General features: G+C 59.8%; 1 protein-coding gene and 1 long non-coding RNA gene across 4 annotated transcripts; one reads left to right on the plus strand and one right to left on the minus strand.

Annotated features, from left to right (window-relative positions):
- The first annotated feature begins 1428 nt into the window (after positions 1–1428).
- MXRA8 (matrix remodeling associated 8) lies at positions 1429–10985 on the plus strand. 3 transcript variants are annotated; one of them, XM_069546004.1, is made up of 11 exons: positions 1954–2041; positions 2852–4473; positions 5527–5550; positions 5665–5970; positions 6072–6173; positions 6291–6782; positions 6936–7094; positions 7276–7312; positions 7392–7468; positions 7564–7644; positions 7857–8731. In XM_069546004.1, exons 2-11 carry the CDS (start codon positions 4425–4427, stop codon positions 7880–7882), a joined length of 1353 nt encoding a protein of 450 aa, XP_069402105.1. In that variant the 5' UTR covers positions 1954–2041; positions 2852–4424; the 3' UTR covers positions 7883–8731. The 3 variants fall into 3 exon arrangements, with proteins under 3 accessions (XP_069402104.1, XP_069402103.1, XP_069402105.1); XM_069546003.1 differs by lacking the exon at positions 7857–8731 and adding an exon at positions 10876–10985 and having other exon boundaries at positions 1429–4473; XM_069546002.1 differs by having other exon boundaries at positions 1429–4473; positions 8322–8731.
- LOC138416593 (uncharacterized) lies at positions 7414–11106 on the minus strand. Its single transcript, XR_011247762.1, has 4 exons — positions 10483–11106; positions 10272–10388; positions 9491–9662; positions 7414–9381 (listed from the first exon to the last, which is right to left on the minus strand). It is a non-coding gene; the product is annotated as an uncharacterized lncRNA (long non-coding RNA).
- Positions 11107–11370: the final 264 nt, after the last annotated feature.

The raw sequence follows: 11370 nt of genomic DNA on the forward strand, positions 1-11370 counted from the left end.
TGGAAAACTCAGCAGTGGCCACAGGACTGGAAAAGGTTAGTTTTCATTCCAATCCTCAAAAACGGCAATGCCAAAAAATGTTCAGACTACCACACAGTTGAGCTCATTTCACATGCTAGCAAGGTTATGCTCAGAATCCTTCAAGCTATGCTTCAGCAGTCCCTGAAACAAGAACTTCCAGATGTACAAGCTGGGTGTCAAAGAGGCAGAAGAACCAGAAATCAAGTTGCCAACATTTATTGGATCATGGAGAAAGCAAGGGTGTTCCAGAAAAACATCTGCTTCTTTGACTATGCTAAAGCCTTTGTGTGGATCACAACAAGCTGTGGGAAATTCTTAAAGTTATGAGTATCAGACCACCTTAGCTGTCTCCTGAGAAACCTGTATGAGGGTCAAGAAGCAATGGTTAGAAGAACCAGACATGGAACAACTGACTGGTTCAAAACTGGGAAAGGAATACATCAAGGCTGTATATTGTCACCCTGCTTATTTAACTTATATGCAGAGTACATCATGCAAAATGCCAGGCAGGTTGAATCACAAGCTGGAATCAAGACTGCCAGAAGAAATATCAACAACCTCAGATATGCAGATGATACCACTCTAATAACAGAAAGTGAAGAGGAACTAAAGAGCCTCTTGATGAAGGTGAAAGAGGAAAGTGAAAAAGCTGGCTTAAAACTTAACATTCAGAAAACTAAGGTCATGGCACCCAGTCCCATCACTTCATGGCAAATAGAAGTGGAAAAAGTGGAAGCAGTGACAGATTTTCCTTGGCCTCCAAAATCACTGCAGACAATGATTACAGCTACAAAATTAAAAGATGCTTAATTCTTGGAAGAAAAGCTATGACAAACTTAGACAATAAAAAGCAGAAACCAATTTGTCAACAAAGGTCTGTATAGTCAAAGCTACGGTTTTTCCAGCAGTCATGTACAGATGTGAGAGTTGGACCATAAAGAAGGCTGAGCGCTAAAGAACTGATGTTTTCTAATTGTAGTGCTGGAGAAGACTACTGAGAGTCCCTTGTATAGCAAGGAGATCAAACCAGTCCATCCTAAAGGAAATCAACCCTGAATATTCATTGGAAGGACAGATGCTGAAGCTGAAGCTCCAATACTTTGGCCATCTGATGTGAAGAGCTGACTCTTTGGAAAAGTCCTTGATTTTGGGAAAGATTGAGGGCAGGAAGAGAAGGGGGCAGCAGAGGATGAGGTGTTTAGATAGCATAACCATCTCAATGGACATGAGTTACAGCAACTCCAGGAAATGGTAGAAGACAGCCCTGTCTTCTCAGCCAGAGGAGAAGAGAGCTTCCATGGGATTCATGGGTCCTCAAACGTGAGGGCTGCAGAGTCCCCCTGCCTCTTGGGCCCAGGCAGGCGACCAGGAACCAAGAAGAAGGGCCAACACAGTCTCAAGTGACTTTTTTTTTTTTTAATGTATTTATTTATTCATTTGGCTGTACCAGGTCTTAGTTGGATTTTCATTGTGGCCTGTGGGGTCTAGTTCCCTGACCGGGGACCAAACCTAAGCCCCTTGCATTGGGAATGTTCAGTCTTAGTCATTGGACTACCAGGGAAGTTCTACAAATGGCTTTTAGGAGAACAGCTCAGACCAACAGAAAAGCAGTGTGAGGTCCGTTTTCTTCTTGGGGGAGGGAGTTTCAGTGTTTCAGGAGAAGCTGAGGCTCCTTGGCAGCAATGCAGACTCTACCTCAGGAATGACTGGCAGGCACCTGTTGTGTGGGTACTAAGGGCTGTCCGGCCACAGGCTCCCTCAGGGCTGGGTGCCCTGGGGAGCATCTCAGATTCCATCCACCATCTGGTCTTCGGACGTCCATTTTCCTGGTGTGCTCTCCCACGTGAGAGCCTGGGCGTGGCCTGCAGACCCCCTCGCCCCCGCATGCCTACGCCCCTCCCCAACACCTACTGGCAGGCAGCTTCCTGAGCCCCTGCCTGGCCTTTTGCTGTGGGTGTGGGCCCCTCAGAGGGTGTCCTGGTCCGTCCTCAGAGGAATGGGTCCCTTGGAGGCTGTCCAGGTTAGTTCGCGGAGGGAGCCCCTGCCCGGCTTTAATCTTGCTGCGTTTAAAATGACCTCATTCCTCAGCGAGCCGGCTGCCTCTCCACTAACAACTGCCAGAGGGCAGGAGCTTGGCCTCTGTGCAGTGCTGAACCCCAGGGCCTGGCACACAGTTCAGCTCTGTGCCAGGTGAGCACTAGGTGCTCAGCTCTGTGCCGGGTGAGCAGTAGGTGCTCAGCTCTGTGCGGGGTGAGCAGTAGGTGCTCAGCTCTGCTGGATGACGGAACAGCACATGTTAACACGTGTCTGTGTTGGGTTGTGCCTCTGAGTGCCTGTGGTTTTTCCTCCCAGTGAGCCTGGCTGCCTGGAATGTCCGGGTCCCCAGGACTGGAGCCAGAGGCTGAGTCTCAGTCTCCATGGGGCTGCCTGGGTGACCCGCCTTGTCCGGCCTGGAGTTTTGGGAGAGGGGATGTGGTCATTTAGTTCTGGTCTGTTCTCTTCTGGGCCTCTGTTCTCACTTGTGTTTCCTGCCAAGGACCGGGGAGGTGGGCTCAAGCAGAGAGAACAGGAGGGAGCAGGGAGGAGGGTATTGCCGCCTTCCACTACCCTGTCCATCCTGCCCAGTGGTGCCACAGGGTTTGCTTCCTCCTTCAGGCTTCTGCACTGGGGCTGAGCCAAGGGCTGGATCTGTGGTGCTGTGAACCCACCAACCTCCATGCAGGCCTGGTCGGGGGCGGGGATGGAGGGGCTCTGCAGACAGTTCAGGGTGTGGACCCAGCACCTCCAGCCTCCTAGCTCAGTGCTGGGAGCTGACCCTGTCCTCTTCCAGATTGAGAGGCCAGACCTGGGTGTCTGCCTCCCTGCCGCCCTGCTTGGACAATCCTTCTGTGGAAGAAAGACAGCCCGGCAGCCAGAGGCGGGGACAGAGGGCTGAGATGGAGGACAGAGCGGCTGAGGCACATGGAGAGAGACAGACACACTGGGGAAGGGGGGAGGGGGGCTGCACAGAGGAGGGAGGCGGACTGGGAGGGAGGCCACCAGCACTAATATAAACCAGTTAGAAAAACAGGAGGAGAGGCCAGGCCTCAAGGCCAGCCAGGCTGGGCTTGTTTTTCCAGAATGAAAGGCCCGGGAGGAGCTGGGGGTGGGGTGTGGAGACAAGCCCTGATGGCCTGGATCCTGCTGAGGAAATGGTCCGTTAGATTGGGGGTGGGGCGTCTTCACAGTCCTGTGTCCTCCTAGCCAGTCCTACCTGCTGTCACCTCTCATTCCTTCTTGCTGCAGCATAAGCAGCCTCCTCTCCTTGCCTGGAGCCCAGGAGTCTGGCTGAGCTGGGCTCCTTGCTTGTCTGAGAACTTGGGGACCAGGGCAGGATTCAAGAGTGAGACTCCAGCCCACCAGGGCCTAGGAGCTGTGACCATAATTCAGTCCAAATGGGCAGTCCAAAAATGCACTGTGGGTTTTGTGGTTGTTCAGTGGATTTTTCCTTTCTTTTTCTTGAGGTTTGCTTAACTAGAAAGAGTGGGTTTGGTACACAGTGCATGCTCTGTTATTTCACATTTGTTTACGTGACTTTGTGAGTTTTCCCAGAGCTTCAAATTTGTGCCTTCTGTTGGGAAGGGTTCCATACCCCCCTTTCTTCCCTCTCCTCCAGGAGGGGAGGGTGGTGCTCCCGGGAGTAGTGGACCTGGGTCTGGGTGGCATGCAGATGGGGTGGGGTCACCAGGACAGGGGACCCTGGTCCCTGCCGCTCATCTCCCTGGCAGCTTTCTGGGTGCTGAAGCTGACTGATAGACTGTGGTGTCCATCATGCTGCGAGGAGGGAGCCCCTGCACCCCCAGGGCCTGCACTACTCTTGTCCCCACCTCACAGTTGAAAAAATGGAGCCCCAGGGGTCACCACACAGCCAGCAGGAAGAGCTGGTGGCCGGGGAGCCTGGGCCTTTCTGCTGGCCTGCATGGCACTGGGAGGGGAAATGGCTGGGGCCCCCCTATAGAGGTGCAGGTGAGATGTTCCCCCCAGAACCCTAGACCTCCAGTGGCCCTAGTGGGGATCCGTCTGTCACAAATACCCACAAGGCATCTGGGGCCATGCCCTCAGGCCCCCGCCCCTCCAAGGCTGGGCTGCTGCCCCCTTCTCCAGGACCCAAGCCAGAGTGACTCCCCTCACCCTCTGGGACACAGTGGCCAAGGCCCCAACGCCTCCCACCAGGCCAGCCAAGTACTGGGGGAGGCCAAGGGGCCGGGCAGAAGCAGAGGGGGCGGTCTGCAGACTGTTGGCCAGCCCAGGGCTCCGTGATGTCATGGCGGGTGCTGAGGAGGGGGAGGAGGAGGGGGCCGGGCTGTTTTTCTGCAGAGTTTGAGACTGAGTGAGACAAAGCGCCTCCGGGCCAGGCGGGCGCCATGGAGCTGCGGGCCTGGGTCCTGATCTGGAGACTTGTGCTTCTGCAGAGTGAGTTCATGGGGGGTGGGGTGGCAGGGGTCACACCTAGTCTGAGCCAGTTTGTGTTTGGGGCTAAGCCTGTCTGAACTCTGGGGTGAGGGGACACCCCACCAGGAAGCGGATGGGTCTGGGGACCTCAGAGGGTGCTGCTCACCAGGAGAAGACCCCCAGGACACGGAGGGGCTGAGGTCTGATGTTAGATCCCTACAGAACTTCCCCTCACTGTACGCTGGAGACAGGGCTGGACAGGGCAGGGAGGCTGAGCATGGGGGTTCCTCCTGGGGTCCCTTGCACCCTCTACTTCTCTGGGCCGCCCCTCTAGCCTTGTGCTTATCTGTTGTCAGGAGGGGATGGGTGAAGGATTGAGGGGGACCCGGGAAGCATGTGTTTCACAGGGTCTGTTCCCGGCCCCCCGAGTCTGCTCCTCGGGGGTGGCCTGCTGACCCGGCACATTCTGTCCAGCCCGGGCGCCAGGCCATATCTCCGGAGCAGGAATATGGCGTGTGGGGTGGGGTGGTAGGGTCACTCTTGTCCTTCTGAAGGCCAAGGGGCTCCTGGGTGGGGTGCCAGCAGCCTGAGGACCCTGGAGGGTTAGTGCAGCGTGGCCCTGGGCAGGTGCCACAGTGGATATGTATGTTCAGGAGTCCCCAAACCAGCTGAGGTGTCAGGCACTGGTGCTCTTGTGGCCTTGCTGCAGTGATGGTTAGGGTGGCCACCATTCCTGAAGGTGGCCGTTGGTGACAAGCACATATCCAGAGCTGGGCTGGCCCCACCTGTCACCCCGAGAAATGCAGGTGCTGTCCCTGCAGCCCAGGGAGGTGGCCAAGAGGATTAAGTGGGGGCCTGGGAGAGGTAGGGGGAATAGGAAACCCCCCCACTGTGCCCTCCTGGTTTCTCTGGACCTACCTCTTCCTGTTAACAGGGTGTCCTTAGCACCCAGCTCAACTAGGACTATAGAAGGGACCCAGGGGCCAAGTGGGGGGCCAATTTCAGCGGGTGACCCACATGTGAAGGCTCAGGTCACCCCCTCCCCAGTTTGACCCTCACTTCCTCTCATTCCAGGTTCTGCCGTCCTTCTGTCTTCAGGTTAGTGACCACCCTCCCCTAAGAACCTGTCAGTCTCCCTGCCTTCTTGCTAGCCCCATCCTGTACTGTCCTTTGGAGTCTCATCCCTCCCCGGTGACTCCCCTTCCCCACCAGGGCCATCAGGGCCCGCGACCTCCGACAGCTCCGTGGTGTCCGAGTCCGCAGTAAGCTGGGCAGCAGGCGCCCGGGCGGTGCTGCGCTGCCAGAGCCCGCGCATGGTGTGGACCCAAGACAGGCTGCACGACCGCCAGCGCGTCGTCCACTGGGACCTCAGCGGCGGCCAGGCTGGCGGTCCTGCGCGCCGACTGGTGGACATGTACTCGGCGGGCGAGCAGCGCGTGTACGAGCCGCGCGACCGCGGCCGCCTCCTGCTGCCTCCCTCCGCCTTCCACGATGGCAACTTCTCGCTGTTCATCCGAGGTACTAGCCTGGGTACCGCGGCGGCGGGCGGGGGTCTGGGGCGCGGGCGGGGCCGCAGAGCTTACGGCTGGGTCCCCCCCTCCCCATCCCCCGGTGCGTAGCGGTCGAGGAGACTGACGACGGGCTGTACACCTGTAATCTTCACCACCATTACTGCCACCTCTACGAGAGCCTGGCCGTGCGCCTCAAGGTTACCGACGACCGTGAGTGTCCCCCCAACACCCTCCCCCCACCCCCGGTGCGCTCCCACCCCTGCCACCCTGGACGCCCCGTCCCGGCTCCCTCCCGGCCCGGGATCCCTGACCGCCATGCTCCCCTAGCCCGGGCGGCCGGCGCGCACTGGGACGGCGAGAAAGAGGTGCTGGCTGTGGAGCGCGGCGCGCCTGCGTTGCTGACATGCGTGAACCGCGCGCACGTGTGGACCGACAGGCACTTGGAGGAAGCGCAGCAGGTTGTGCACTGGGACCGCCAGCCGCCTGGGGTGCCGCACGACCGTGCGGACCGCCTGCTCGACCTTTACGCGTCCGGCGAGCGCCGCGCCTACGGGCCGCCCTTCTTGCGAGACCGTGTGGCCGTGGAGGCGGACGCGTTCGCGCGCGGCGACTTCTCGCTGCTCATTGACCCGCTAGAGCCTGCAGACGAGGGTACCTACTCCTGCCACCTGCACCACCACTACTGCGGCCTGCACGAGCGCCGCGTCTTCCACCTGAGGGTCACCGAGCCAGCCGCCCGGCCGCCCCCGCCCCCGCCCCCGCGGGACTCCCCGGGCAATGGCTCCAGCCACAGCGGTGCGCCCGGCCCAGGTGCAGGAGGTACGTCTGCGGGGCAGCAACCCACCTGGCCCCCTCCCGTCCCAAATCAGGGATCCTGGTGTTGGGGGGGAGCCTCCCGCGGGCTGAGATCGGCTGGGTCGGGGCGCACGGTACGTATGCTCCCTGACGTTGTCCCGCACACGGTCCCGGCAGATCCCACGCTGACGCGAGGCCGCAGCGTCATCAATGTCATCGTCCCCGAGGGCCGAGCCCACTTCTTCCAGCAGCTGGGCTACGTGCTGGCCACCCTGCTGCTCTTCATCCTGCTGCTCATCACAGTCGTTCTGGCCACCCGGCAGCGCCGCCGTGGAGGTGAGCCGATTGCCTGGCTGGGGCCAGCGTCAGAAGCCTTTCCCGGCCGGAGGCGGGACTTAGGGCACAGTGACCAAAGCAGAGGCTCCGGGAGCCTCCTACCCGGGCTGCGAGGGTTCCTCTGGGCTGGAGGAGCTGGGGAGTGGGCAAGGCTGCCCTCAACACGAGTCTCCCTCCCTAGGCTACGAATACTCCGACAAGAAGTCCAAGCCAAAGGCGTGAGTATCCCTTCTGGCTTCCCTGGGGACCGAGCAGACTCACCCACCCTCTGACCTCCCACCACCCTCCTGCCTCCAGGAAGGACATGAATATGGCAGAGTTTGCTGTGGCCTCCGGGGACCAGGCTCTTTACAGGAGTGAGGACATTCGACTAGGTGAGAAGACCCAAGGGGCAGACTGTGGCTCCCAGGCCTGGGATGAGGGAGGCACGTCTTTGGGGGGTCCTCACCCTGCTGTCTTCCTGCTCCAGATTACAAAAACAACATTCTGAAGGAGAGGGCTGAGCTGGCCCACAGCCTCCCGCCCGCCAAGAACATCGACTTGGACAAAGGTTAGTGAAGGGGAGGGAGGGAGACCCCCCACCCATCTCAGAGCTGGGCTGTACCCGCTTTCCATCCACTCAGAACCCCAAGACACCTGCCAGCCTTGTGAGCAGGAGTCCCCTGCCCCTCGGGGTTCCAAAAGTCCCTGGATAGTCCTGATGGAAGTCGGCCCATTTTGCCGGGGCAGAGGGCAGACACCACCTGTCCCTTTGGCTTCCAGAGTTCAGAAAGGAGTACTGCAAATAAGGTGACTCCGGGCTCCTGGCTGGGCCAGCAGCTCTGCCAACTCTTGTCTGTCCACCTCGGAGGACTCTTCCTGACCCCCATGCAGCTCACCTGGCCCCCCTTCCAGCGGCTGGTCCCGCTGTCCAGGAACTTGGCCTGGACCGGTGCAGAGTGAGGCTGCCTCCAGGCCCTCAGGACCACCTAGTCTTCCAATGCGCTCGTGGGCTCCCTGGAATCTGCCGGCGCTGCAGCTGGTCCCTTCAGCAGCCCTCACCATGTGCCCTTCCCTCCTCACGTGGCCAAGACCCTGCTGATGTCCACCAGTCCCTCAGGCTCTCCTGGCCTCTGCCCACCGGGGGCTGGGAGCCCCACCTCTGCAGGGGTGGGGGACAGGACAGGGCTCAGTGGGGATTCTTGGGGTCTGGGTCAGCCTCAGGGCTGGCAGTCCTACCTTCCTCAGGAGATCCGCCTGCTGGCTCCCCTCGACTGCACCCCACGTTACCCTGCCAGACTGTAGCGGGCTCTGCATGGCAACCCAAAGCCTATGTACTCCAGGTCTGGGGCTAGTGTCTCTCTGCACTGCATCTGGACACCTGGAGCTGCCTCTCTGCTAACCCTGCTCCAGCCCCGTTTTCAACAAGTTGCCTTGACAGTCACTGGGCTCCACGTGACTTCTGACCCTGACCCCCTTCTCTCAGCCCTTCCCTGGCCTGGAGTCCAGGGATGAGGCCTCACTGACTCTGTTTTGGCTGAGGACCGGAGGATGGTGTCAAGATGGTCTTAGAGTGGCCAGTGCTGCCACTCCCGACACCCCACACTTGCTCATCCTGGGGAATTGCTATCGTCTCAATAAAGACCACATCGATTTTAGACCTGGGCCCAAGGATGCCTCTGCTGTTCCCCTCCATCTCCCCAGGGGCAGAGTCTGCACCTTGGGGACCCCAAAGTACTTTCTTTCATCTGAAGTTGCACTGTCATCACCCCTTCCTTTGGGTGGAAGCTCTGGGTATCCTGGGGAGGGGCCTCAGGTCCTCTTCAGAGGGTTTATTGGACATGGGGGAGGGGAGCATGTTGGGGGATATGAGGACGGAGGGCTGTACTAGTTTAGTCCTCTGAAAAGAGAAGCAGATGCCAGGATGGGCTTTAGTTCACGAGGAAAAAGGGGGAGGAAGCAGTCAGTGGGAGAGCCCTCAGGGGTGCCAGCAGGACAGGAACAGAACAGAAGGAGTATGAGGTAGAAAGAAGCCTGTTTCTCCAGCCCTGACCCTGTCTTCCAAGGCCCTTGGGGGCAGGAGGGGCAACTGTCACCCTAAGTTGTAAAACCCAGAGTGGTGGACTGAGAACACGCAGATCATGACCCACTGAGCGAGGAAGCACAACCACCCACACAGAGTCCACGTGTGGCTCTCCCAGCATTGGAACTCTCACCTGCCAAAGGTGAAACCCTGGGGTCGTTTTGATGAAGCCACAGTTTCAAGATGTCACACAAGGAGACCCACAAAATTTGTTCCTTACAGTTCCTGGTTGGGGGATGGAAATGCTCTGTGAGCCAGGGGAAGGGCAGCTCTCCATCAGGTCACCAGCAAGCTGGAGATGGATAGCCCAGGGTAGCAAGCACCTAGAACTTACAAGGCGCTTGGGGCAGTGGTCACTGACTGTCACGGGCTTGACTCTGAGTGGTCACTGTAAAACGTGCTGGGGAAAAAGCAAGGCAGGAACTTGTGGTGGGGATCCTGAACTTGGGTCCTCACCTAATTGTCCAGATTCTGTACGTGAGCAGCGTTTTCATGCAGTAAAATACCTGGGCAACAATTCAAAATAGCTGTTGTCTCTTCACACCCCTCAAGAACCACCCCCAGTGGCAAAGGCAGGGAGGGAGGCTGGGGCAGGGAGTTGTGACTCCCCCCAGCCTAGTGACCCCCGACTCACAGTGGCCACACTGCCACTGGACAAGGCCCTTCCTGTCAGAGCTCAGGCTCTGGCCACAAACTCAGGTCCCTTGCAGAGCCCCAGCTTGACCACATGAGCATGGGTCCTGGGACTGGCCTCTGGCCACCAGCCTCTGTCCTGTGACTTGGGCTGACAGGTGATCAGGTAGGAGAGAGAGGTTCAAGGGCAGAAGTGCAGCTGGGACCCCAGAGCCCCTGCATCAGTGTGACCAGCAGCCATTTGTATCTGGCCTGGAGGATCTGGTCCCTGGTGGGGTAGGGACTGTCTTCCTCCCTCCCTGAACACCCAGCAGAGAGCCATGGTGACCCTTCCTTCAAGGCCATCCTTCCTGGCTTCCTCAGATCACCTCTGGGGAAGCTGAGACCCAAGGGAAGAAGGCCCAGGCTTTGTTGAGTGGGCCAACCTCACAGAGCCCTCAGAGCCCAGGGAAATGGATGTCAACAACCCTACCGAGGCTCACCTGAGGGTGGTCCCTGGCTTGGACTCAGGGACTTATGGAAGAACTGGCTCCTCCAGTCAGTGATGGACTAATGTGGCCTTTTCTTGCGCTGGTCCACTGAGCGAGGATGGTCCTGACCTGGCAGATGAAGAGTCCAGGATCCAAGCCAACTTCAAGGCGGGCAGCACCCGCACCACTCTCAGGCTCCACCCTAGGTCCTCTCCCATCTCACTCTCGCTAGCGTGGGCCTCCTTCTAGTGGCCTCAAGTTTTCCTCCTGGGGTCGGAGAGGGAGAGCCTCTCTCCCCAGTGGCTGGACCCTTGCCCCACGGAGGACCCCACGCAGGTTTGATGGACAGCGGCTGGGAAAAAAAAAAAACACCACTCTACACCTGCTGCCGGAGGGCCGTGCCCCGCCCCTTGCGTGCGCATAGCTGCTTGCGCTGACCCTACTGTCGCGTCCACACGGGGACCCGCATAACGCTTGGCCCGTGTTTCTTGTAGCCCCCTTGCGACCTGGCAGAGGGCGCGCCAACTCGGAGCTGACGCGGGGTGGGGGTAGGGGGGCAAAGTGACAGAGTGTCATCGGTTCCGGTCCGGACACAAGAATTCTGTTTCCCACGTAGCCACTGCAGCCCGTCGGTGTTACCAAGGCGCCGCCGGACTCTGAAGAGGTGAAGGACTGGAGCCCGGCAGCGCAGAAACCCTCCGAGGGCTCCAGGCCGGGCTCGGAGCTTCCTGAGGGCCCTCACCCGCCTTCTTCCCACCGGGCGCGCCCCCGGCCGCCCACTGGCCGGGAACCTGACCCTGTGGACTGCCCGCCAATGCGCGTGGCGAAGGCCGGGAGCGCGCGCCCTGAGCTCCAGGCCTGGACAAGGCAGGAGGCCCCGCCCCTAGCGCGCCCCGCCCCTCACCCGCGCGTGCGCAGCCCCGCCCCCACGCCGCTGACTGCCTGGTGACGTCAGGCCCGCCGCTCTCGGGCGCCCCCAGCGGCCGCTCGTAGCCGGATCCGGGGTCCCTTTAACGCGCGGCCCGAGGGGGCGGCGGCGGGGCGCACGGACGCGGCGGGCCTCGCGCCCTCCCTGCCTGCGTCCCGGGCCCGGGGCGCATGGGCGGCCGCG

This window comes from Ovis canadensis, chromosome 12 (assembly GCF_042477335.2).
Source record: "Ovis canadensis isolate MfBH-ARS-UI-01 breed Bighorn chromosome 12, ARS-UI_OviCan_v2, whole genome shotgun sequence".
In the NCBI taxonomy this organism is placed as follows: Eukaryota; Metazoa; Chordata; class Mammalia; order Artiodactyla; family Bovidae; genus Ovis; species Ovis canadensis.

What these genes read in the sequence shown, in the direction of transcription:
- MXRA8 (XM_069546002.1), top strand. Translation starts at nt 4,425, where the DNA reads ATGGAGCTGCGGGCCTGGGTCCTGATCTGGAGACTTGTGCTTCTGCAG. An exon ending in TGCCGTCCTTCTGTCTTCAG is followed by an intron (nt 5,551 to 5,664) that starts GTTAGTGACCAC and finishes CTTCCCCACCAG; the next exon opens with GGCCATCAGGGCCCGCGACC. An exon ending in GCCCGGCCCAGGTGCAGGAG is followed by an intron (nt 6,783 to 6,935) that starts GTACGTCTGCGG and finishes CGGTCCCGGCAG; the next exon opens with ATCCCACGCTGACGCGAGGC.